The sequence below is a fragment of the Chelonoidis abingdonii genome, chromosome 3 (genome assembly GCF_003597395.2).
Source record: "Chelonoidis abingdonii isolate Lonesome George chromosome 3, CheloAbing_2.0, whole genome shotgun sequence".
Lineage (NCBI taxonomy): Eukaryota > Metazoa > Chordata > Testudines > Testudinidae > Chelonoidis > Chelonoidis abingdonii.
Genome location: NC_133771.1, coordinates 16,327,209 through 16,353,985, shown reverse-complemented (window position 1 = coordinate 16,353,985; position 26,777 = coordinate 16,327,209). Strand labels below are relative to the sequence as shown.

Sequence of the window (26,777 nt, the reverse complement as noted above, 5' to 3'; positions counted from 1 at the left end):
GCTAGGCCGCAGCCTGGGGCTTTCCAGGCTCAAGCTCCCCAGCTCCTCTGCCTTTCCCCAGCCCTGCTTCACTCAGGTACCTTACGTCCAGCTCCCTATAGCCAGGCCCATCTATCCCTATAGCTAGAGAGAGACTATTTAGGGCTTCTGGCTTCTCTGCCTCTTATAGGGGGCCAGCTGGGCCTGATTGGAGCATGGCCACAGCTGAGCCTACTTTCCCCAATCAGCCCAGGGTTCTTGCCCCACCCTAAAGGCTGCTTCCTCCAGCCACAGCCCCTTCCCAGGGCTATTTTTAACCCCTTCAGGGCAGGAGCAGGGGTCCACCCTGCTAAATCGCCCCATCTCAGAAAAGATATATTAAAACTGGAAAAGGTTCAGAAAAGAGCAACAAAAATTTTTAGGGGTATGGAATGGCTTCCATATGAGGGGAGATTAATAAGGCTGGGACTTTTCAGCTTGGAAAAGAGATGGCTAAGGGGAGATATGATTGAGGTCTATAAAATCATGACTCGTGTAGAGAAAGTAGATAAGAAAGTGTTGTTTACTACTTCTCATAACACAAGAACTAGGGATCACCAAATGAAATTAATAGACAGAATGCTTAAAACAAATAAAAGGATGTATTTCTTCACACAACGCACAATCAACTTGTGGAACTCCTTGCCAGAGGATGTTGTAAAGGCCAAGCCAATAACAGAGTTCAAAAAAGAAGTAGATAAATTCACGGAGGACAGGTCCATCAATGGCTATTAGGGCTGATCTGCACTGGGGAGGGGGGTGTCGATATAAGATACGTAACTTCAGCTACGGGAATAGTGTAGCTGAAGTAGACGTATCTTATTTCAACTTGCCTCCCATCCTCATGGCGCAGGATCAATGGCCGCGGCACCCCCGTCGACTCCGCTTCTGCCTCTCACCCTGGTGGAGTTCCGGAGTCAATGGGAGCGAGTTCAGGGATCGATCGCTACCCGCCGATCTGGAAGGTAGTCTGGACGTACCCTTAGCCAGGATGGGCACGAATGGTGTTCTTAGCCTCTGTTTGCCAGAAGCTGGGAATGGGTGGCAGGGGATGGATCACTTGATGATTACCTGTTCTGTGCATTCCGTCTGGGGCACCTGGCACTGGCCACTGTCAGAAGACAGGATACTGGGCTGATGGACCCTTGGTCTGACTCAGTAGGGCCATTCTTATGTTCTTCTACCTTCACTTCCCCTCTAAACCAGGTCATTTATTTTTAAGCCAGTACAGCCTTCTTCCTTGAATGTGGCTTTTGGAGAATCTAGTAAAGTGTTCTTAAATGATTCCCAATCATCATTCGCATTTTTCTGATTATATTCTTCCAGCTGATTTGGCTTATAATTATTTCCAGCTTTGTGCAATTAACCCTATTAAAGCACTATGTGTATCTATAGAGCTGGTCTGGACTTTATTCTGCTTGCAAATTATAAATGTGATCAAGTTATGATCACTTGTACCTAAGCTACCATTATTTTGTAGTTCTGTGATCAGTTCCTCTTGATCTGTTAAGAGAGTAGAACAGCTTCAACAGGAAAGTTTGAGAGCTTCTCTCTCCACCTCAGTCCAGAGTAGTTTACAGCCTGGTGGTTAGAGCACTCACTTACAAAGCAAGAGAGCTTGGTTCAAGTACCTAGTGCATATCAGATAGAGTAGGAATTTGAGCCCAGGTCTCCTTCATCATGGGTGAGTGTTCAACCACTGGGATTTTGGATATAAGAAGGGCACCACTAGTGGCTAAAGAGCTGACCTGACTTAGGCGCTTGCCCCCAGGCAGGGGTTGCCAGCTGTGAAACCTGGGTGGAGGGAGGCATCTACCCCTGACTGATAGCTGGGCACCTATCTCAGTAGAGGGTGGGAATTATGCGACTCACCCTCTCCTGCTCACAGGTGTTTCTCTCTCCCCTGGCATTCTAGGGGGTGCCCACCCCGGGAGCTGGGCATTCCACGAGGCAGCAGGGTGCTCAGACATTTGGTGTTGCAACCCTGAGTCTAAGTCTCCTTTGGGGATGGAGGCCCAAAAGAGTCCAGGTCACATCTGACAACGTGGCTTTGTCTCCTAAGCCAGTCACCTTTTTTATTTCATCCCCACAAACTATCAAAAAAATGAAGCAACGGGTGAAATAGTGTTTGCTTTGTGTTGAAATTAAACTCTCCATCACTCCTGTGGGGAACTCCCCTCCCCCCTCCCTCCCCAGCCTCACTTTTCCTCATGCACAGGAAATCCCATGGAAAAGGTTTTCACTCTTACATTTCCCTGGGCTTATTCCCTCTCTCCTGGCTAAATGCCATCTTAGTGTTTCAGACCACCAGCAGCAGGAGAAGGCAACACACCTCTGCTCTCTAGACACCGTGAGAACTGAGACAGTGGGGAAAATCAGCCCTGCCCATATGGCAGAGAGCCAGTCAGTCCCGTGTGGTATTTACTGGAGTTCCACCCTGAAATGTGAATGATGAGATAGATCCTCATTGGCCACAGAAAGGGGAAGTTGGGATCTTTGTTGGATGTTAGTTTGGTTTGTTCACTTAAATCCAAAGTCTCTTTCTTGCTCTGTGTGTGTCTCTGAAAATTGCGCTCAGGCTGTTCTATTATTTTTCCCAAAAGGTAAAAAACAGGTGTGTCTTCCTGATGTCGCTGAGCTATAGAGGATTTTATGGGAAAACAAAGGACAGAGATTGAGGCTGAAGCTCACACTTGGCTCAGAGGAGCCTGGCACTTGCTTTCCTTCAGGTAAGGACTATGCATGTTGACTATAACAACAGCCATTCCCCCTCGTGCTGTGGAATCATTTGGTCAGAAAAGTTTTCAGGGCCTGACTCTAAGCTCATAGTGCAAACCTGAAATAACTCAGTCAGAGTCCATGGACCCTGTGCAGATTTACATTAGCATGACTGTCATAATAAATGTTTCATTTTAAGGTGATAAGATGACAACTTCCAGCATGATATTTTCAGCTTGTGGAAGTGGGAACTACAGTATGTAACCTTCTGCTATGTCCTTTTGGGTAGGTATTAACTGCGATTATGACTAAACTAGATAAAATTCAGTGCCTCAGAGATGGAGGTGATAGGAGGTGCTGTATTAAGGAGGCACTGGTTTTATGTAGGAAACAAAATTAAACATGGTGCCTCTGAGAAACTGCAAGAACTATAAAAAGAGCTCGATTGTTCAGCCTGGTGATGACAAAATAATGTTCCCCTTGTGAAATCTCTCCTCTGGCTGGGGTTTGCAGTGTAGATAAATGTGACATATTCCATTCAGATTATGCCATAATCATTTATTTTACACATGATCTCTTGCAGTCTGTCTCTGTCACTTTCACATTAGACCAAACAGGGTTTTAAAGGAGAAGGACTTTGCATATGAAGTGCAGTACAGGAGACCTTAGCATGGGACTTCCTTTGGGTTTCACAGTTATCTTTATTTTCCATCACTTTTTCTACCCTCCCTGGGTTTTTAGTAACTCATTTATCTGCCGTTAATTTGTATCCTGGCAAAGCAGCCATCACCTCTGTGTTGGCTTGTCATCAGTGTCAAGTTGTGACTCAGTGGGAAAGCACAGATGCTTTCAGGGTAGATCACCTCCCTTTGACATGCACCTTGTGGAAGGATCTGATGATCCTGACTCCAACACTGTAGACTCATGTAAGCATTGATTCAGCAAAGACAAAACTGTCCAAGTGTGATTACATTTATGCGGCAGCATTATCTAGTGATTAGCCCAGGGGACTGGGAGTCAAAAGACATGGATTTTATTCCTGGCTGTGTTACTGGGCTGTTATGTAACCCTGGGCATGTCGCATCACCTCTGTGCCTCAGTTTCCTCATCAGTGAGAGAATAATGTTCAGATATGTTTGTAAAGAGCATTTCAATTTTGGGAAAAAAGGTGATATATAACTGCAAAATATTTTTATGAATTCTGTTTTTATCGTCGTTTTAGCAGGTGAAACAAGTCTGTAACTATAGGAAAGCGGTGGGTCAGAACTATAAAGGTGATCAGTATTAATTTGTGGAAGGCTAGAATTTCTTTTGCTCTCTAGGTCACCTGTTGCTATTATACCCTAGAAGGTGCATTTTTCAATCCACAGATTTCCTGCTTACCAAGAAACTTTTTCATCATTTTGTTTACTTTCATTATCTTGCAATGTTTTGTACCAAGCCCTGCAATGAAAAATGACATGAAGAAATTAGGGCCAGATCATCGGCCAGTGCAAATCAATGAAGCTCCATTGAAGTGGACGGAGCAAAGCTGATTTAGCAGAGGACCTGGTCCTAGGAGTACAACTTACTGTGAATCTGGCATTTGTTGTTATCAAACTTCCCCAGATCTTATCCCCTGAGCTTGGCTCCTTTGATTCTGATAACAAATAAAAACCCCTTCTTGAAAGGGTTGAGCTGTAACTAAATATGTTTACCCTGGTCCCCTTACATTTGCTTATTGTTTTATCTTGTTATTTAAATACCCCTCCTCCTAGCTGAAAAGAGCAGTTTTCTAACATCTGAATTAGAGGCATGGGAAATTCCTCAATCAAGGCAGAGCTTCCTCTGATTGTTAAAAGCCTGAAGCTTTACTAGAGTACTCTGCACTCATTAACCCATTCACCTAGAGCGAGAAAAGCGGCCCCAGCATCGTGGCCTGTGGCTGACATCTCTGGTGCGCTGTGAGCTAAGTGGATTGTAGTGAGGGAACATGGATGTGAATCATTTCAGTCAAAGCCACACCAGTATCTGGAACTATATTTCTCTTTGTAATGCAAAATTAAAATGATTGAAGGTAGTTCCTTGGCCTTAGGAGACCTCAGCATTTAGATTTAAGACCATAAGGGCCCATTATGATCATCTAGAGCAGTGGTCCCCAACCTTTTTGTGGCCAGTAGCACATTCATGTTTTCAGAAGAGTGTGGCAGGCGCCAACAATTACTCACATACAGGGCTGGCTCCAGGCACCAGTGGAGCAAGCACGTGCCTGGGGCAGCACATGCTGCGAGAATGCATTCTGTCCATTCTGCAGAGTTGGAGCATTTTTATTTATTTTTAATTTTTTTGGCACCAGTTCTGGGCAGTGCGGAGAGAAGCCGAGAGGACACAGAACACTGAAGCCCACAGCCTGCAGCCCCAGAGTTCTCTGTCCCCAGTAGGCGCGGGGCCATGGCTTCTCTCCGGCTTAAGCCGCGGCCCCGCACCTGCCAGGGACCAAGAACACCGGCACCTGCAGCCCCAGAGTTCTCTGTCCCCAGCAGGCGCGGGGCCCTGGCTTCTCTCCCCTGCTGGGCACTAGGCAGGTCCCACACCTGCCAGGGACAGAGAACACTGGCACCCGCAACCTGCAGCCTGCAATCCCGGACTTCTCTGTCCCTGGCAGATGTGGGGCCGCGGCTTCTCCCCAGCTTAAGCCGCAGCCCCCATGCCTGCCGGGAACCAAGAAACCAGCGCCTGCAGTCTGCAGCCCCAGAGAAGCCGCAGCCCTTTGTCTGCCAGGGACTGAGAACACCGGCACCCGCAGCCTGCAGCCCCGGAGTTCTCTGTCCCCAGCAGGCGCGGGGCTGCAGCTTCTCTCGACTATGGAGAAAAACCACTGCCCCGCGCCTGCCAGGGACAGAGAACACCAGTGCCCGCAGCCTGTAGCCCCGGAGTTCTCTGTCTCTGGCAGGCGCTGGGCCACAGATTTTCTCCCCTGCTGGGCACTAGGTGGGCGCACATAAATGCCCTGGTGGGTGCTATGGTACCCGCAGGCACTGCGTTGGGGACCACTGATCTAGAGTAACCTTCTGTACAGCACAGGAGATAGACGCTCACACGGTTATCTCTGCATCAAGCCCATCACTCCTATTTGAGCTACAGCTGACCTGCCAACATCTGTAATAAATTCCTCCTCAAAGCCTTTCCCCAGCCCATCACAGCCACCATTTTACCAGCTGGAGAGATAGATCCCAGAGTTGTGCTGGGCCACTGTTGAATAAGGAGAAGTGGTTTCTCTCACTCCCAGGCTCAGCTCGTTGCTTCCCTGTTTCACGATAGCATGTTAATGAATGTTCCTGTTAGGTAGAGCTTAAAGGTCACCTGGAGCTGGCAGTTCTCAGCATTCTCCCGCTTGGCTCTGTGTGGCACGGAAGCTGTAGCACACTGAGTTCCTGTCAGTCAGGCGCTTATATGGCCCCTGCAGCATCACAGTAAGTGAGCATCCAAACGTTGTGGGATTATCCTCCTGGTACACCCTGTGAGGTGGGGACGTACCAGTGCTCCCATTACGGATGAGGAACTGAGGGGCACTGAGAGAGTAGGTTGCCTGGCGACAGTCCCGCATGGAGGCTGTGGAATTGAAGATAGGTGCCCTGAGACCCTAGGACTTCACCACAAGACCCTGAGTCTTCCCGTCTGCTGTCTAGCTCCCCACAGAGGCAACTAATGCCAGCTCTGACACAACAGCTCTGCGCTTTCGTGTCCCACCGGGCAGTAACTGGAACTGCCAGGGTGAAGAACCTCAGGAAGATGCCTGCTCTTTTTGCAAACACCTTTGTGCTAAATTGTGTCCCAGTCACGGCACTAGAGGGATGCACTCTCCAGGGCCCTGGGGAAGCTGGGGGGAAGCAGATCTTGCTATACCTTTCAAAAAGTGCAATCCCCACCGCTGCAGCCATGCAGCTGCCAGCTGATGTGCAGGAAAGAACAAGGGCCACGGCCTTGCCCCTGAGCTAGTACACCCCTCCAGGGGCAGCTCCAGGCACCAGCAGGCCAAACTAGTGTCTGGGGTGGCAAGCCACGGGGAGTGCGCTGCCGGTCGCCGCGAGGGTAGCAGGCAGGTTACCTTCGGCGGCATGCCTGCATAGGGTCCGCTGGTCTCGCGGCTTCAGTGGACCTCCCGCAGGCGTGCCGCTGAATCCGCAGGACTGGGGACCTCCTGCAGGCAAGCTGCCGAATGCAGCCTGCCTGCAGTGCTTGGGGCGGCAAAATACCTAGAGCCGCCCCTGCACCCCTCTCAAGTGGTAACCACTGCCAGCAGCACCAACTAGCTCCACATCCCTGCGTGCTGCACCCAAATTGGCAGCGTACTGCATGGTGGATGCAGATGGGGTAAAAAAGCCTCCTGTCCTCCCTTCTCCCGTTTGTGCAGCTACACCAGAGCAGTCAGTGATGAAAGCCCTGAGCTGTGACTCAGGAGAGCCAAGCTCCGTATTTTGCCTCTATCACAGAACTCCTGGGTGCCCTTGGACATGCCACTTCCCCTTTCTTTGCTTCAGTTCTCTGTCTGTGAAACCGCACTAAAGTTTCGTCCCTGCAACACATAGCTGGTGGTGGGAAGATGAATGAGTTCCTGTTTGGTAGGTGCTCTGTTCCTTTGCTGGGAAGGGTTGTATAAGTACCTTCTCCACAGAACCTCTTGCTAGCTGGATGATTTTGCTTAATTTTTCTAGTTGCAGATGACATTGCCAGACCTGTCAATCGGCTTATAAGAGGGTTATGGAAGGCGGTAGGTGTGCAAGGCAAGTGCCAGGAACAGATCTCACTTCCCAATCTGCCCCTGGTGCTAAAACTTCTCTGGTCAGCGACGGACAATTCTCCTGCTTAACCACTCGAATATATCCAGAGCTTCAAGACCAGAGAAGATCTTGTGGCACATTGGGTTTGCTGTAGCCCAGCAATGTCTGAGCTCCATTGATCCCCATTTAAATATTACTGCAAAGCACTTATCTTAAAACACCTGCCAGAGAAGTTTAATAGAGTGGAATTCTAGTGTCCAATTTAGTATCCTAGGAAATTCTGCTGATAAACCAGAGCTTCCTCCCATTGTTAAAATAGAAAGGAAAGGCTTCACTGGCGTTCCTGCTTTAACTCAGTCTTATGGCACTAAATATAATAATAATATTTCACAAAGCTTCGCTACGTGCTTTATTGCAGGTTCTTCATTCAGCTGTCCCTTGCTTCTGAAATTGGCGTACATGTCCTTCCGAGGCAAAGGAGGGTCCTGTGGTTAAGCCATTGGACTGTGATGCCAGAGCCTTGGGTTCATTCCTGGCTCTGCCGCAGCCTTCCTGTGTGGCCTTGGGCAAGTCACGAATCCCTGTGTGCCTCAGTTCCCTATCTGTGAAATAGAGCCAATAATGCTTTCTTTCCCATCTGTCCTGTCTTAGCTCTTTGGGAAAGGCACTGTCTCTTACTGTGTGTTTTTACAGGACCCAACACGCCATGGTCCTGATCTCAGTGTGGAGCCTTTACATGCATCTGTAATAGAGGAAAGAATCATTATTAGGGAAATGTATCACCAATGTCCCACTGTTAGTGACACTGGCTGAGCTCCACCTGTGTTAGCTATTATTAATTATCAATAAGGCTGCGAGTTTGTCACGGAAATCACAGATTCTGTGACTTTCTATGACCTCTGTGACTTCTGCAGTGGCCGGTGCATCAGGCCCAGTGAGCAGCTCAGGCAGCCCCTGGAACAGTTGCACTGGTCACTACTGGGCCAGTCTCAGACCGCCGTGCTGCCTCCCCACCCCCACCCAGCAGCAGCAGTAGGAGTTTGGGTTGGGAGGAGGAGGGAGAGGGTGAGGGTTGGGGCATGGGTTGGGGTGAGGCAGGCTCTGGGTGGTGCTTACCTCAGAGGGCTCCCCAGAAGTGGCAACATCCCCCATCCCTCAGCTCCTAGGCAGAGGCGTGGCCAGACAACTCTGCCTGGGAACTGTGGCCAATGGGAGCTGCGGAGCTGACCAGTGTGCACAGCTGCCTGGCCACACCTCTGCCTAGCAGCTGAGGGTGGGGGATGTCACCCTTTTCAGGGAGGCGCAGAGACAGGTAGGTATCCTGCCACGCCTGCCAATTCTCCCACCTCCCATTACCAGTGGGTGGCCCGGGCTGCGCACCCCCACCCGCTCCCACAGCACCAGCAGGGGGCCTGGGCCACCCCCTGAGCACCTGCAGCACCCCTGGGTTGCTCCTCCCGAGCACCCCGGGCCATCCCCGTCCCCAAGATTTAATCAGGGGTATATAGTACAAGTTACAGACAGGTCACAGGCCATGAATTTTTGTTTGCTGCCCGTGACCCGTCCATGACTTTTACTAAAAATACCCATGACTAAAACTTAGCCTTAATGATCATTATTATCGTAGCATGTAGGAGCCCCAGTCCATTGTACTATGTGCTGCACTAACACTGAAGAAGAAGATGGTCCCTGATCCAAGGACATTACAATCTAAGTATAAGACAAGAGACAACAGATGGTGACCATGTGGGACAAGGAAACAATTGGACACTCTTGGGCAGTATGAGAGGCTGTGTCTCAACACAGCAACAGCCTCCTGGTGTCAAGTTTTTAGAGGAATCCCAGCAAAGGAGACTTTTAAGAAGGGTTTCAGAGGAGGAGGCTGCACCAGCTTTGCAGATGCTTATGCGGCGCATGAGAGGCAGCCAGGGAGAAAGCACAATGGTGTTTGGCTGAAAATTTTACAAGTGGATAGGGGAGGCTGGCGTCATGGGCCAAACGGAGGCGGGAGCCGACCGCTCAGTAGGGAATAAGAGACGATAACTAAGGTGGGGCTCCCTACTTAAGTGGCAGAGAAATCACACATTTTTCATGAGTTAGTCATGGCGTAAATAGCAAATTTTGCAGATGTGATCATAAAGTACATAAACAGCATGTTACTACTACCGTTACGTTTGTAAGCCGCCCTGGATAAGGGAGTCTGCTGAATCAGGGGTTCTCAAACTTTTATTTTTTTTGCGGGGATCCCCATGGAAAATATTTCAGGCTGTCCCCCAAAAAGTGATGACCCCCAAGATACCACCCTTACTTCAGCTCTGAGCGCCCAGACAGCTGCTGCCACTTTCTGGCTGCGCAGCTCTGAAGGCAGGACAGAAGTAAGGGTACCAATACCACCCCTCCACACACTTGGCTTGTGACCCCCTTTTGGGTTGGGACCCCAAGTTTGAGAAACGCTGTGTACTTTTTAGGGCTGTCAATTCATTGCAGTTAACACCTGAGATTAACTGAAATCAAAATTAATGGTGGGGCAGGAGATGTTGGCGGCAGAGGGTGCAGGGGGGACTGAAGCTGCAGCCCTGCAGCTCTGGAGCAGCCCCAGTGCTCAGCTTTCAAGGTGATGGGTGGGCTGGAGCCCCATGCACTATCCCTGAGAGCAGCTGAGGCCTGCACCACGATGGGGGCTGGAGCCCCCAACTCTGACCCTATATTTAAAAATATAGAAAACCCCAAAATATTTAAATAAATGGTATTCAAATATTGTTTAACTGTGGGATTAAAACTGCAATTAATCACGATTAAGTTTTTTTAAACACTTGATGGCCTAGTACTTTTGCATACTTTACCTCATTAGTATATAGGGTAAAAGCCCCCAAAACACTGGATTTCATAGGGAAGACCAGATTTCAATCCATTTTTTACGGCCATGAATTTGATAAGAGCCCTAGTCACGAGGGGCCTTAGAATGAAGACAGGCAGCTTATGTCTGATGTGCTGGAGGACACGGAGCCTGTGGAGGGATGCAAAGAGTAGGGTGAGATTAGCAATGCGAGGACCCCTAGTGGTGATGGACTACTGGCTCCCAGAACTGTTTTAAGCACTATGATCTTTAACCCTGCTCATAGCCAGTCTAATTGCTGCCAGGCTTTACGTAGTGCCTACAGCCAGACGTCTGCGCCAGGGCTACCAGTATCACGAACACAGGTGGAGTTGCACCAGTCTCAGCAGCAGGCAGCCTGAATGGAGTGCTATCCCTTTACACCAGCGGAGGATTGAGCCCCACATAAGTGAAATGAGCAGTTCAGAGTCACTACTATGTTATTTCAGTTTTACAACAGAGTAATGTCATTGGCTTGCTCTGTTCAGAGCCCAAGGACCCTGCTGACTTAAAACCTTTACAAAGAGCAAGTGTAACCCACTGATGAGCGTGTGTTAGAGGTCCCCACTCCACAGAGGATATGAATTGGTGTAGCCCCAGGTACAGCTGAAGCAGCACATGCATTTAGCTCTGGAGGTGCCTGGATCAATCAGTGAGGTGATGGCCAAGTTAATGGTCTTCACACAAAAATGTTGCCTTTTGAACTCCTGCACTTTTACTGTCAACATGGTGCAGTAACGTGCGCTACAGCAGTGTGATTTCTAACACGCACTAACATATTGGGCACTAATTGCTCCACCTAAACCCTTCTGGTGTGCATTAAACATTCCCTAGCACGTCTTAATGTCTTTCCTTTTCAAACAATATTACGTTAAAGAGCACTAGTGAACATTTAGTGCACACCAGCAGGGTCTACAGAGCCCAACTAGTGTACAATACGTTAATGCACTTTAGAAATCCCACCACTGTAGTCCTCATCGCCATACTGTGTAGACATGCCTCATGTTCCAGAACCAGAGTTATTCTTTGTGGTGTTACTTTGGCATAAAATTAGAGTAACACAGTGGTGAATCACTAGCTAACCACCTTCCAAATGCCTATGACTAAAATGGAACCAACAGCTTTGATAGCATAAAAAGGTCATAAGAAAACAATAGCCTTGGCATAACCCATTGGAAATGCTGGGGCCGTATTCGCCATATCCAAGCTACTCTGTACTATTTCTGGCAGGACCTGAGTAGGTGGAAGGCACTGAACACTGTTTTGGACTTTTAATTCTGGTTGCTAGGTGTAACAGGCTGCTCCTTTGTGCAGGAATCTCCTTCACCCTCCAGAGTGGGTTATGTAAATACCAAGCTACTTCAGCCACTTCCTACAAAGCTAGCCAGAGGCAGCTGCATTTGTGTCATTTCAGCAGCTCCCGTGGCGATAACAGGAAAATAAATAGAAAGTTAAAAAGGCTCAGCCAGCAGGAAGGATCCAGTCACTGGGCTTTCTAGGACTTCAATGTGTAGCAGTAGCTTGTGCCCGGCCCACTATAGGGATGTGAGCCAACACCCATTGAAGTCAATGGAAGTTTGACTTCAGTGGATGTTATTAGATTAGGGCCGTCGGTGTGCATATGATGGGAGAGAGTACAAGAGGTTCTCAAACTTCTTTGTGCTCATACACATGCTCCTAGTCTTTTCATTCCCTGAGGCCAAGGGCTGGGCTCTAGAAACTCCAAAATGTTACAAGGAGGGGAAGAAAAAGTTCACGGTTGCATCTCTCCAATCACAATAGCCAGCAGAGAAGAGCCCATGCCAAAGTAGGGTGACGTGCTCTTCTAGAGCGCTCCCAAACACATTGTGTTCAAATACCACGGTGAGGGGCAAGGTGTAAGAACCTCAATCGGATAGAATAATGCCTGCCATTTCTCATCCTATTTTTGTTTGGTTTTCCCCCCTTTTGCTCCTTTTTTCACAGTCTCCTTCAGTGGAACATGAGCCCAATAACACGGAAGTAGAGCTGACTGGGAATTTTTCAACTAATTGCTTTTTCATCTGGAAATGTCAATTTGTCAAAATCAAAATGGTCTGTTGGGAAAGGTCAATTCTGGTTAATTTCCTCTTGGGAGAAATTGAGCAAAAAGCTTCAAAATTGCCTAGATGGAAAGTTTTGACATTTTCCAAGTGGAAAAAGTTTGGTTTTTGGATCAAAACTAATTTTATAGTTTAGAAATTTAAGATAACTAATTTATAGTTAAAAATTAAAAAAAAAAGTATCAAAATAAAATGTTTTGACAGCAAAATGAAATGGTTTACTAGGCCCAATCTGACTGCTGTTTTTTTCAGTGTTGGCTTACTAACATTTTAAAGTATTTGACTTTTTTGCTTGATCTGGAATGGGAAATTTTGTCAGAAATCTCGAAAATCATTTCCTACACAGCTCCATATGCAAGTTGAAGAGAAACTTTCCAAGCTACAGTGTACATGCTGGGTTGAGAACTAGGCAAACTCAGCTGCCTGTCCCTGCTAAGTAGCATTATGAATACTGGGTCTGGAGAGCACCATGAATGGTCATCATAGTCTTGTTTAATGGTCACCATGCATATTCCTAAAGCACTGGGTCCTGATTCACCACTAGGTGTATGACAGCATAACTTCTCAGACTAAGGGCATTGTCTAAATAGCTGCTGTTCCGCTGGCATAATTAACTAAATAACTAAATCATTTATAGTTCCACAGAGTTTAAGGCCAGAAGTGGCCTTAGATCATGTGGTCTGACTTCACAGGCCATTATATTTTACACAGGTACACGCCTATTAACCCCTATTAACTAGTGTAGATGCAATAAAATCGATCTCCAATCGCGCTCCCTGTCAACTCCGGAACTCCAGCTTGCAAGAGGCGGAAGCAGAGTCAACAGGGAAGTGGCAGCGGTTGACTCGCCGCCGTCCTCACGGCCAGGTAAGTCGGCCTAAGATACACTGATTTCAGCTACGCTATTCACATAGCTGAAGTTGTATATCTTAGGTCGAACCCCGACTAGTGTAGACCTGGGCTAAAGCATTTCAGACCTCAGGAGACAAAACTGTTCTGTGCCACAGGGAGAGACTGAGGTGCTGCCAATGTCCATGATCAGTGCAATGCCTGGGAATTGATTAGTTGAGCTATGCCCAGATGATCCCAGCAGAAGAACTGTGCTCCACACTGCAGAGAAAGACCATAAGGTCCCTGCCAATCTGACCTTGGGGAAAATTCGTTCAGACTGCTAGCAATCTGTCAGACCCTGAGCATGTGAGCAAGATGTACTAGCCAGGCATCTAGAAAGAGAATTCTCTGTACCACCACAGAGCACTGGCCACCCTGACCGGTGTCCCAGCTCCAGCTGGGACAGCTCTGGTGCTTTAGAAGGGGGTGAAAACAAATCCAGCCCAATCCCCCTCCTACCCTATCCCACACACATAGGTTGTTGAATTTCTTCCAGAAACTGTGTTAAAGTAAATGATATCTAATCTCATCTTAAAACCTCCAAATGATGATGACTCCACCTCCTTCCTGTTCAAATGTTTAATCACTCTCACTGCTGAGCAACTGTGTCTTATTTCAAGGTTGAATTTATTTAACTTCAGCTTCCAGCCACTGTCTCTTGTTGTGCCTTTGTCAACAGGGTTGAGATGCTCTCCTCCTCTGCCACCCCACCCTGGCCCTGCCATCAGCTCTCTTTTCTATGTGTAAAAACCTACATGTAGTGATCAAGTCACATTTCAGGCTTCTCATCAATGAGCTGAATGGCTTAAACTCTGTAAGCCTCACATGAAAAGCCTTGTTTTCCATCCCTCAGATCATTGTTGTGGCCCTCCTTTGAACTTTTTCTAGTATTTCCACATTTTTCTTGAATTGTGGACACCAGGGCTGGCTACACTATTGTCTTATCAACAGTATATTGAGAGGCAAAGATCACTTCTCTACTTGGGTTACCTAGGGAGGTAGTGGAATCTCCTTCCTTAGAAGTTTTTAAGGTCAGGCTTGACAAAGCCCTAGCTGGGATAATTTAGCTGAGGATTGGTCCTGCTTTAAGCAGGGGGTTGGACTAGATGACCTCCTGAGGTCCCTTTCTGTACATCCAAGGATTGCATTAGCCCTTTTTGCGACAGCATTGCGCTACAGAAATGGTTCTCAAACTTTTGTACTGGTGACCCCTTTCACATAGTAAGCCTCTGAGTGCTACGCCCCCTCCCCATAAATATATTAAATAGTGTTTTTAATTTAACACTATTATAAATGCTGAAGGAAAAGCAGGGTTTGGGGTGGAGGCTGACAGCTCACAACCCCCCATGTAATAACCAAGCGAACCCCTGAGGAGTCCCAGCCCCCAGTTTGAGAACTCCTGAACTACAGGGCTGTGCAGACAACTTTCATTACACTGGCATAAAACTGGAAAAACAGAGGCATAATCAGATCCTATATGCTCATTTTCAAAAAGTCAGAGCAGAAAAGTGCGTCACAGCCTATTTTTTACCCCCTGAATCCTTATCACCAAGTGGTTAAGCCTGGAATCCTTGATTAATATTTGTTTACATTATGTTGGTCTCTAAAGTTATGAGATGCGTTATCTAAAGTCAGCACAATTTCCCCCACCTACCCTTACAGCAAACTCGCCCATAAATTATTGTTGTGCGTGGGCGTGTTTATTATGGTCATTGTGTGTTTTCTGTTTGAAACAAACATTGTCTACTCACCAGTCATATTATACCCCTGTCAAAAGTCATGTTTTAGGCGATGAATAATCAAATGGAGGCAAAGCCAGTCCATATTGGCAGACAGGAAAGAACCGCAGACAGCAAAAGAAAGTTCACACTTAAATTATGACTTTAGGCTCCAGAAATCTGGTCTCTTAGATCAAATGCACAGTTGATGCTGGTAGATTTAAAGACCACAGGCCAGATCCTAGTGTACCTCCACTGACACCAAATGAGCTATGCAAAATTACACCAGCTGTAAATCCAGTCCCTTAATCCAATGGCCAGTTACAGCAAGTGCTTGGCATCTAATCGAAGTTTCAGGTCCCTGGCAAGTCCAAAATTAAAAAAAAAAAAAAAAATTTGGGTCAACCTCAAACCAACATATTTTAAAAATTTTCAGTGAATCAAAAAATAGGAAGAAAATCCATTTCAGCTGAAAATTTTTGCCCCTCTCTAGTCACAACCCTTTGTGTAGTAAGGGCTAGATTTTAAAGGCATTAGGTGCCTACTGTGATTTTTTTAAAACAGCACCTCGGTGTCTAACTTCTCTTGATTTCAATTTCTAGGAGCGTTAGGTACTGAGGCATTCCTGAAACATCTTGTAGATGCCTATCTGCATGTTTAGGTAACTCGATGCCTTTAAAAAGCTGGACTTAAGTCTCTAGCTTCTCCTAATTCCTCCCTTCCTGCTTTTCTTTCCCCTCAGGGGCTGGAACCATAGACTTTCTCCCATACATGGCTGAGAGAGAAAATAGCTCAATAACTACCAGGAGCAATAAGCATGGCAGCCAATAGGCGCTTAGATACACGGTGATGAGTATCTCAGAAAATAAATGGACATCCTCACTGAAATCAGAACGTTGGCCACTGTTCGCATAGCTGAGACTGCTGGCATAGGCACAGAATGCTGGCAATCCCTATTGAAGTTGATGGGAGATGAGGGCACTCGGTGCTTGTGGGAATGAGCTCATACGTTCCCAGGCTACTCAGACACCACTAAAAACAACGAGGAGTCCTGGTGGCACCTTAGAGTCTCACACATTTATTTGGGCATAAGCTTTCGTGGGCTAAAATCCACTTCATCAGATGCATGGAGTGAAAAAAAACAGTAAGCAGAATATATATTATAACACATGAAAAGATGGGAGTTGCCTTACCAAGCTGGGGGTCAGTGCTAATGAGCCAATTCAATTCAGGTTGAAGTGACCTGATCTCAACAGTTGACAAGAATGGGTGAATACCAAAGGAAGGGAAATTACTTTTGTTGTGCTAATAAGGTCAATGCAGTCAAGGTGGCCCATTTCCAACAGCTGACAAGGAGGTGTGAGCATCAGCAGAGGGAAAATTACTTTTTCTAGTGACCCATCCACTCCCAGTTTTTATTCAGGCCCAATTTGATGGTGTTCAGTGTGCAAATTAATTCCAGCTCTGCAGTTTCTTGTTGGAGTCTGTTTTTGAAGATTTTGTTGTTGAAGAATTAGACTCATAGACTCATAGACTCATAGGTCAGAAGGGACCAATATGATCATCTAGTCTGACCTCCTGCACAAGGCAGGCCACAAAACCCTACCCATACACATTTATAACAACCCCTAACCCATGACTGAGTTATTGAAATCCTCAAAATTGTGATTTGAAGACCTCAAGCTGCAGAGAATCCACCAGCAAGCGACCCATGCCCCACGCTGCAGAGGAAGGCGAAAAACCTCCAGGGCCTCTGCCAATCCACCCTGGAGGAAAATTCCTTCCCGACCCCAAATATGGCGATCAGCTAAACCCTGAGCATGTGGGCAAGACTCACCAGCCAGCACCCAAGAAAGAATTCTCTGCAGTAACTCAGTTCCCATCCCATCCAACATCCCCTCACAGACCATTGAGCAGACTTATCTGCCGATAATCCAAGATCAATTGCCCAAATTAAACTATCCCATCATAACATCCCCTCCATATACTTATCAAGCTTAGTCTTAAAGCCAGATAAGTCTTTTGCCCCCACTACTTCCCTCGGAAGGCTGTTCCAGAACTTCACTCCCCTAATGGTTAGAAACCTTCCTCTAATTTCAATTCTAAACTTCCTAATATTGCTGCTTTTAAGTCTGTTATTGAGTGTCCAGGGAGACTGAAGTGTTATTGATGAGGAATAAGGGGTGGGGTGGGTCAGTGGGCTACACTCTCACTTTATCAGGTTATGATGGTCCACTGTGGGGATGTAGGGTGTACAAGGAGGGGTGCATGAGACAGTCACTCAACCACACAACCTCCATGTAAGAGCCCATCACAATCACAGTTCTTGCATTCTTCTGGGTGCAAGAACTGCATGGAGTACTCCTGAAGGCTTTCTGCACCCAAAAATATAAAATTCTGCGCACAATATTTTAAAATTCTGCAAAATTGTGCAAAGTTTATCTGTCAAATGAATGTGGAGGCTCCAGCATGGCATTGGGGAGCACAGGCCATTGGCTGCACAGAGGTGGGAGATCAGTCTGCAGCTCCAACCCGCTGGGACATGGAATCAGTGGTGAGGCTGCACCCAACCCTGACACAATGCAAGGACTGGACCCGCCCCAGAAACACCCCAGGGCCCTGCCCCTCTGTGCCAGGTGCACCAGGTGTGGGCAGGCAGGCTCAGCAAGGCAGGATCCAAGTGTGGAGGGGCTTAGTGTGAGGGTATCCAGGTGTGAGTTGAGAGGGTTCTGTGTGGGGCAATCTGGATGCAGGAGGCTCAGTGGGTGATCCAAGTGCAGGGGAGAATCTGGATGCACAGGGGCTTGTTGGGAAGGGGGCTCTGGGTATAAAGGTAATGGGACTCTGCAGGGGGGTCCAGGTGAAGGTGGTTGGGGCTCAGCAGGGTGGGGTCTGGGTGTGGGGGGGAATAGAGCTCAGCAGGAGGATCTGGTTGTGGGGAGCTCAGTGTGGGGGCTCTGGGGATGGGAGGAGGGGTCTTAGTGGGGTGGGGATCCAGGTGCAGCTGGTTGGGGCTCGGTGGGTTTGGGATCTGGGTGTGGGTGGTTCGTCAGGGTGGTCCAGGTGCAGGGGAAGTAGGGCTCGTTGGGGGGGTGTCTGAATGTGGGGCGGGGGTGAGACACGGTGGGAAGGTCTGAGTATGAGAGGGTCTGAATGCATGGGCGTTGAGCAGATGGAGATGCAGCTCCCTGTACAGGAATCCCTCCCCCTGAAGCTGAGGAGCGATGGGTGCAGGAAACATGGGAGTAGGGGAAGTTTGCAAACCTTCCTACAGCTGGGGGAGAAATCTGAGGGTGGGTCTGACCCCGTCCTGGATGCTGTGCAGGGAAAGAGGAAGTCCCATCCTCCCCAGCCCAGCCGAGACTAACAGCTGAGTCTGGCGCAGGGTACGAGCCAGCAGACAGGTCTTCCCCCAGTCACACCTCCTCCCTCACATACTGCTGGGGAGGGTCGCATGACCGCTCATGTGGCTTCCCTTTGTTTCCCCCTCAGAAAGTGGAATGCCGAGCCCAGAGCCCCTCCCTGATTCTGTCCCTTCCCCCACAGCCCTTCTCCCATTTCAATCCCCATTCCGCCCCCACTCTGCCTCTTTCTCCCAAGGCCCCACCCCTTGCTCACTCCTTCCCCCTGCTCCGGTGCTGCGGCCCCTGAGACCAGAAAAGCTCTGTGACCCCACCATATCCCTGGGGCTGCAGCAGGGAGCACAAGCTCCTCCAACCCCAGAGGCATGGTGAGGGGAGATTTTTCCAGGGGCCCCAAATCCTCCACTGCCCCCTCCCCCCTCCCTCCCCCATTGGCATGAGGTTTGAGGAGGCTTAGGCTCTCTCAGCCTCCATTATGCACCGCCCTTGGGGGAAAGCAATGGGGCCTCTCTCCCATGTATGGTACCCAAAGGTTCATGGGGAAAGCCATTCCCAGCCTTACTAGTCTCAGGGCAACCACTTTGACCAGTTCCTTAACTTCCTCTGCCCCGGCAACACTGCAGGCACAGTGGCCATGCTGCAATTCACTCACCTGACCTTTCTGACTGGGCTCACAGAGCAGGCACGGCAGGTTACTATTGCTCCAGACAGTTAAACTGTCCCAGGTCTGCACAGTGGTGAAGGTAGGGGCTGTTAGCAGCACTGTGTTCCCAAATGCCATGCTGAGCATTCGGTTCACTGTTAATTCCCAACACCAGCAAATCATGAAACTAACACAGCTGGGCTCACTTGCTCCACGCTCACTTGCTGCTATGTCACAGCCTCAGCCCCAGCCTTCCATCGGGCCTTCCATCGGGCCTTGCACCTTTTCAGTTTAAGTTCGTGAAGGCTGAGACTGCCACTTTATCTGTGTTTGTGCAGCACCCAGCACAACTGATTGTAATCTTTGGTCCTGTGACCCTTGCAGAAATGCTTATAGATAATACCAGCTGACTCAGAGACCAGGTTCACCTACTGACTTATTAACAACCCTTCCTTCAGTGCATAACAATTTCTTCTGGCTTCCTTCATCCAAATAGTGACCCAGCCAGATCTGTCTGAAGTTGTAAAATCTGGCATAATTACAGCCTCCGGTGATGAGATTGTAAATTATGAATGAGATGAGGAAAAAAACACTTAGCAGTGTGATTAGGAGGTGTGGCTGGCCACCAGCCCTGACATAGCGTGTTGAATATGTACCCGATGCTTTGACATTGGATTTAACGGTGCAGTTTTTTCACAGGCGCTTATGAAATGAACTCGGAGTCCAGTTAACAAAGTTGCATTTTGTGTATACATTAGGCAGAGCTCTGTAAACACTTGGCAGTCTGTTCCCTAAAAGCTTGAGCCCCTGAGAAGGCTGGGGTTAAACCATTGTTAAACTAGACTTTGATGACAGTGGTGCATCGCAGCCTGCAATGATGCTGTGATATATCATGTAACTGTAAATATTCCTGTTACATATGGGGCTGCTCGAACTCTGTGAATCTCTGAAAAGCAACCAGCCTGCTGGCCTATGAGAGTAACTTTCATATTCTTTCCCCTTGGCAATTAAATCAAAGGCAGTAAATATCATTCCATTGCAATTTCATAAAGAAGAGCACCCCGGGGCAGCTGGCCAGACCTCATTTTTGTCAGGTTAGTTACTACTTTCATGACACTTTGTTTAATCCAAACAAACCGTATGAGTAATGCTGGCAGAACAAGTTAAGCCACTTGCTGGAGCAATGTGCAGAAAAGAGGTTGGAGACTTGGATCACGTGTAGGGAAAAAATAATATACTTTCTTGGTGAGAGGTATCAGGAAACGACACCTTAAAATACCTAGCGTGTTTTCTCCTGTAACAGTGCCACTGAGGTTGCTTTGAAAGGGAGTCCCAGCCACAAACCACAGCCATTCTCCAGGCAGCAATGACAACCCGGCCAGTTCATTAAACATCCTGCTTTGGGAGCAGGCAGACAGCTAGTGGAAGGGAGAAAGACTTTTAAGATGGCACGAGTTGAATTCAGGGAGCTTTCCTCAGGGAAAATTGGGCAGATAAATGAGATTACACACCTGGATTTCATTTACAGCCTTTTCATCTGCAAGAAACGTTAGGCTGGGTTTGTAAGAGGCACTTTAAAGACTCAGCGATGCTCTGAGAAACTCTCAGAAGTTGGGAATGAAGAAGAGCGGCTCTCAGCTCATGGAAAGCCAGACTATCCTCTCCCAGCTCAGGTTGGTTCCCCGGTGTATGTTTTGTAGGGTTATTCTGTATCCGCGAGCCAAATTTGTTTTCAGCCAGTGATTTGACAGCAAACTCTCAAATGCTGTAGTGCAGGAGGCAGAGCCAGAAGCAAAGTTGTGTCTTTCTTGCTTTCTGAGCTGTTACGCCTTAGAGATGTGTCAATGAAGGAGTACAGACACCTGGCCAGCCAAGGCATCTGCATCAGCCTTGGAGTGAGGGCTGGTTGAATATTTCCCACCGAAACTTTTTTCAACCTAAAATTAGAGGTTTGCTCTAATGGGTGGAAACTGTCTGCTTTTCTTGAAAATGTTGGATTATCAGTGGGTGGTTGCTGAAAATCAAAAAAGATCTCAGGTTTCTAGCTCTGGGTTTTGCAGTGAACAGCTGAAATGTTCTGCTGGGAATTCTGACAGAAGCAACTTTTTGGCTTGGCAGAAATTTTCTCCAGGAAAATAAGATCACTTTAGTTGTCTGCCTTCACAATGTGAGAAATGCAGAAAGAAAGTTTGTAGAGGAAGTAGGAAGGACTAGGGAATCCAAAATTAAAGTGATTAGAGATTGTTTAGAAGACCTTGCTTGAACTGCCTTTGGGGCAAGACTAAGCAGAGTTAGATCTAAATAACTCTGGGAGGTCAGGGACTGTCTGGGGTAGGGGAAAGAAGAAAGAAAGAAATTACCATGTTCTCCCATCATGTTCTCAGTCTCCAAGGGTGTTAGTCTCTTTCACTATATTTGTCATGCTGACACAATGGCTCAGAAATGTTTTATTACTTCTATTCACTGTTTTTTTATAGTGTCCATATAAAACACCATTGCTGCTGAGATAACTTAAAAGCTACCTTGAAACACAAATCTACAGGGGTATTACCACAGACCCAACAGGGTGCTTGAGAGAGAAGCTTTATGTTCTGCAGAAATAATACTTTTGCGCTAAGTTTCATTTCATGCTATCTCAGCACAAAGGATCTGATGTGACAGGTGCCCTTTGCTGTGATAACCAATAGTGCATGCTTGTATACCATTTTCTTAATTTTTGCTTAATTTCAGATTTGGGTTAATCCCAGAAAATTTAGATCTATGTTTATTAATGATATGCTAGATAACATAATGTATTGGAAGGAAACATTATAATAAAGAATATCAAAACAATGCATTCATTCAGCAGGAAAATAATCTTTCTTATTACTCGTTCATATGCAAACAAGAAAGCATATGACAGTTCTTTGTACCATCCTGCTCTGAAACAAGATAAATTTAGAAACCTGTTTAGATATACTATATAATTAAAATGTACACCTCAGTGTTTACCTAATACATAAATAAATATTTATGTTTTAGTAAAAACACAATTAGTATCAGAGGGGTAGCCATGTTAGTCTGTATCCACAAAAACAATGAGGATTCCGGTGGCACCTTAAAGACGAACAGATTTATTTGGCATAAGCTTTCATGGGTAAACACTTCTTGAGATGCAATGCAATTAGTGCATGTCTCCTTTGGCCAACTACCAAAGGCACCTACTAAAGATATAGCTCATGGGACATTTGCTCTGAGTTATGTGGCTGCCCCGATGATGTATTTGGGGAAAGAATCTGACCCATAGTGTTTGCAGTTGCACACAAGATTGTGAATGGAGGAACGGGGAATGCAGAATTTCACAAGGCGCTGTCTATGCTCGGCGCAACTGCTATTTTTCATGATGGTCAGTATTGGTTCATTGTTTCCTCTCCCCATCTGTTTGCTTTATCCACCTGTGGTTTGTTTCAACTGTAAGCTCCTCAGAGCAGGGGATGTCTCTGTGTTATGTGTTTCCATGTCACATGGAGTCCTGACCTCTGGGTGCCACAACAATATAAATGATTAATTAGTAGCAGTAGTAGTGATAGCAATAATAAATATTCTGCTCATCTATGTTTTGTGGATTTATGAATGTGCCTACAGTTAACGGCACACATTTCCCCTGTACTTCATAGATCTCAAAGAGTTTGGGCATATAGACTCATAGAATTTGCATGAAGACCACAGAGAGTCTTTCATAAAGTACCATAAAGCATGCAAATATTTCCATGTGAATTTGTCTGGCCTGCAGCCACAGTGTGTGATGGGTCTGACAGTGGGAGATTACAAGCATTTTCCTAACATTTCATGAAGTGAGGTTTGTTAGTGAACAAGGGGCACTCGTCCCCTGAAATCAGCATTGAACGGAGGTCCTGGCTTGGTATGAGGGATGCTGGTATCGGTGCACAGCATAAGGCACTGGGCTGTGCATTACTGATTTCCCCAGGGTCTGGGGAGAAGGATCCACTCAGGACAGCAGCACCTCGCCATCCGTAGGACAGAATGCCAAATGGGTCCATATAGTTGGGTATCACTGGCCCTACCTCTGTCTTACCAAAATGCCCCCTTATGAGCTGTTCCAATGGAGTTACTCTGGATTTACACCAACGTGACTGGTTCTCCTCCAACATACATTTTCTCTGCCCCTGCCCTTACACCGAGGAGCATCTCAAACAAAAATCCCATGACCAGCCTGACTTCCTACACTACAAATTCATTCTCTCCTCCTTCAGTTCTGCCATCTTCCTAGCTAAACAAGTCTACTTTGCCACCTTAATCAGATCTCATGCCTTTAATCCCAGCTGCCTTTTTACCATCTTTGACTCACTCCTCAAACCCTCTGTTCCTCCTGCCTCCACTTTCTCTCCACACAGGATCTCACCAATTTCTTCAACGAGAAAATGGGCAAAATAGGACACAATCTCCGCCTCCCCTCACTTGCCCGCCGTCCCCCTTCGCCTCCTACAACTCTTTCCTCCTTCTTCCCTGTTACAGACACAGAAGTTTCTTGGCATCTCTCCTACTGTCCACATGCCCCTGTGACCCCATCCCACCTGCTAGTCTCCCCCATGCCCACTCATAGCTGCTCCTATACTCTTTTCTGAACCTTTCACTCTCCCTTGGCTTTTCCCCTCCCCATACAAACATGCTGTAATCCTCCCATCTTAACCCCTCTTGGCCCCCACTTGCCTTGCCAACCACTTCCCCATCTCCCTTCTATCTCTGAGCTCATGGACTGCACCACATACAATCACTGTCTGGAGTTCTCCTCCAGTTCCATCCTAGACCCTCTCTAATGCAGCTTCTAACCCTAGCACTCCACTGAAACCGCTCTCACCAAAGGCTGTAACGACCTCTTCCTAGGTAAATCTCAGAACTAGTTCTCTACTCTCTTCCTCCTTGACTTGTCAGCCACTTCAACACAGTGGGCCATGGCCTTATTCTTGAAATCTTGTCCTCCTTTGGCTTTTGTGGCTCACTCCTCTCCTGGTTCTCCTCTTACCTCTCTAATCGCTCCTTCAGCAAGTGCTTCAGAGGATCCCCCTCATCCTCCCCTCCAGCTTTCCTCAGGGCTCTGTCCTTGGTCCCTTATCTTCTCCTTCTACAGCTTATCTCTGAGCAATGTCATCCACAAACACAAACTGACCTGCCCTCTCTGTGCTGACAACTCACAGATCTACCTCTGTACTGCAGGCCTGCCTCCTTCTGTCCAAACTAAAGCCTCAGACAGTCTCGCTGACTTCTCCTCCTGGATGTCAGCTCAAGCTCAACATGGCTAAAACAGAGCTCATAATCTTTCTTCCCAAACCCTCCCTCATCCTCCTTTCTCAAGCCCTATGGACAGCATCACCATCCTGTCTGTCATTCGGGCCCATCACTTGGGCCACATCTTCAGTTCAGATCTCTGTCATGATACCCAGGCTATGTCTAAATCTTCTTTCTGTGTAACATCACCAAGATACAGCCTGTCCTATCCATCCACACAGCTCACACTGTCCTCCAGGCTCTCGTCATCTGGCACTGCAATTAGTGCCCCCTGTCATAGTATTCTTTCCTCAATCTGAACTGTCACTTCCATCCATTTGGCTCCAATCTCCCCCGCCTTGATTACCTTTGTGGGTTTCCCATCTAGGATGTACCTCTTTATTTCCTCAGGAACACCATCTATGAACTGCTCCATGATCAGGAGGTCAGATCATCTATATTGTTAACCTTTGTTTCTGATATTCAGGCTTTATAATTCTTTGCAATTGGGTAGCATGTCGGGGGAATGACACATCTGTTTTTTTTTTTTTCATGTAGGGTTCTGAACCACCGACAGGCATGTTCAGGTGTTTATCCCATTTCTGTATCTGGCCTTGGTTGAAAAAGTTAATAATCGTCATGTTTTCCTTAGGTATTCATCAGCACCGTCTGCTAAGGGTCCACTGGCGTGGCCTCAGTTCTATCATGTGACTGGGTCTTCAGCGATGCTGTACCAAGGCAGCCCTTTCAAAATTTTCTAAGAAGGCCTCAATGTCATCACTGCTTGTAGGTGGAATTTCTTGTGATGTGGAACAATCATTGTCGAAGATTGTTAGAATGACTGGAGCATGCTGCTGGCCCGCGCCAAGTCCATTTCATGCTTCTCTCTTTTTCCTCTCTTCACTCTGTTTTTTGTGTTTTTCCATTTTTCGTTGGTGGCCGCATCTTTTTGCTTTGCTCTCTTTTGTGGGCCAGTTTGATGTTTTTCCTTTTTTTAAGCTCCCCCTCTTTTTTTCTTTTTCCATTTGTCACTTGTGGTCTGCATCTTTGATTTGTTCCTGTCTCAGCGCTCCTGGGTATCATGGTTCCTGTTCTTGTGTTGGGGCCCTCTGTTGTTTATTGCCTGAACTGCGGCTTCTCTGTTGCTTCCTCGGTTGCCCTAGCAACAGTGCCTTTCTAACTTTTCTCAAGTAGCCTTCCCGATAAACTAGAGCAAAAAACCCCTTCATTGCATATGTCTTCTGCTGGTGTAGTTGACTCACAGCCGTTAGTTAATTAACAGACCTCTGTTAACCTTAAATGTGTGTGCCCGTCAGGCAATCTCTCTGCACAACTAGAAAGGAGCAAGGAAAAAAAATTCTCTGGCTGTAGGTTTAAAAACCCCTTCTCTCTGCTTATAAGCAGCTAGCAGAGAAAAAGAAAAAGAATATTCCTACTGGCTTCTGGATTCTATCCCACCACTGCCACCATGTCATAGTATTCTTTCCTCAATCTGAACCTTAGAGTCCAAAAATGAGGTACTAGCATGAAGTCCTCTGGTCAGGTGTTGCAGGTCACTGTTTGTTAACCCTTTACAGGTGAAAGAGATATTAACCCTTAGCTATCTGTTTATGACACCCCCTCCTTCTCTCTGACCTTGACAAATGCAATCTTGCCCCTCTCACATCCACTCAGAAGGCTGCTACAAGGATCATTTGACCTGACACTTTGACCGTGTCTCCCCTCTCTTTGCATCCTTCTGCTGGTTGGCCTTTTCTATTGGGTCAGACATAACCTACCTGACTTCACTTTCAGGGCCCCACCCTCACAGCCTGTCCTTACCCTACCTACCTTCTCTCATTTGCTATGGAAATGTCAGCTCCCACTGCCAATCAGCCCATGATGCCAATGTCCATTGCCCACTTATTAAATTACCAAACAAGTGCCTTCGTACTTGCTCCCACGCTGCCTCTCCCACTTGGGAGAGGTGCCCTGTAAATGTCAGCAAAGTGATCTCATTATCTACCCTCAATTCGCTCCTCAAAAATCTCTTTTGCCATGATGCTAACAACGGCTAAACTGCTGGTGTACAGAGACCCCTGCCTGTCATGCTAACCAGTGCTATCTCTTTGTTTCCTTGGGCTTCCCCATCGGGCTCTATCTATTTGTTGTCTCTTTTCTTATACTTTAGATTGCAAGTCCCTTGGAGCAGAGACTGTCTTTTTGTTCTCTGTTTGTACAGGATTTTGCACAATGGGCCGCTGGTCCCTGACTGGGGCTCATAGGTACTACCAGCGGTGTATTAATGCCTAGGCCGACAAGGCCTAAGCCTAGGGTGACAAATTTGAAGGAGTGGCAAATCTGAGCACCAATGGAGAAGCTCCCCTGCTCTAGCTCGCCTCCTCTGCAAGCTTGCCACCACATCAAGTTTCTCTCCCCTCCCTCCCAGCGCTTGCGCCACAGAACA

General features: G+C 47.2%; 1 protein-coding gene across 1 annotated transcript in view; it reads left to right on the top strand.

Moving 5' to 3' along the window:
• Nucleotides 1-2,533: 2,533 nt before the first annotated feature.
• The window catches only part of ADGRF5 (adhesion G protein-coupled receptor F5), a 70,285-nt gene continuing 46,041 nt past the window's right edge, over nt 2,534-26,777 (top strand). The window contains exon 1 of the mRNA XM_075063632.1: nt 2,534-2,747. Within this exon, the coding sequence (XP_074919733.1) occupies nt 2,671-2,747 (77 nt within the window). The 5' untranslated portion in view covers nt 2,534-2,670. The remainder of the gene's footprint in view (nt 2,748-26,777) is intronic.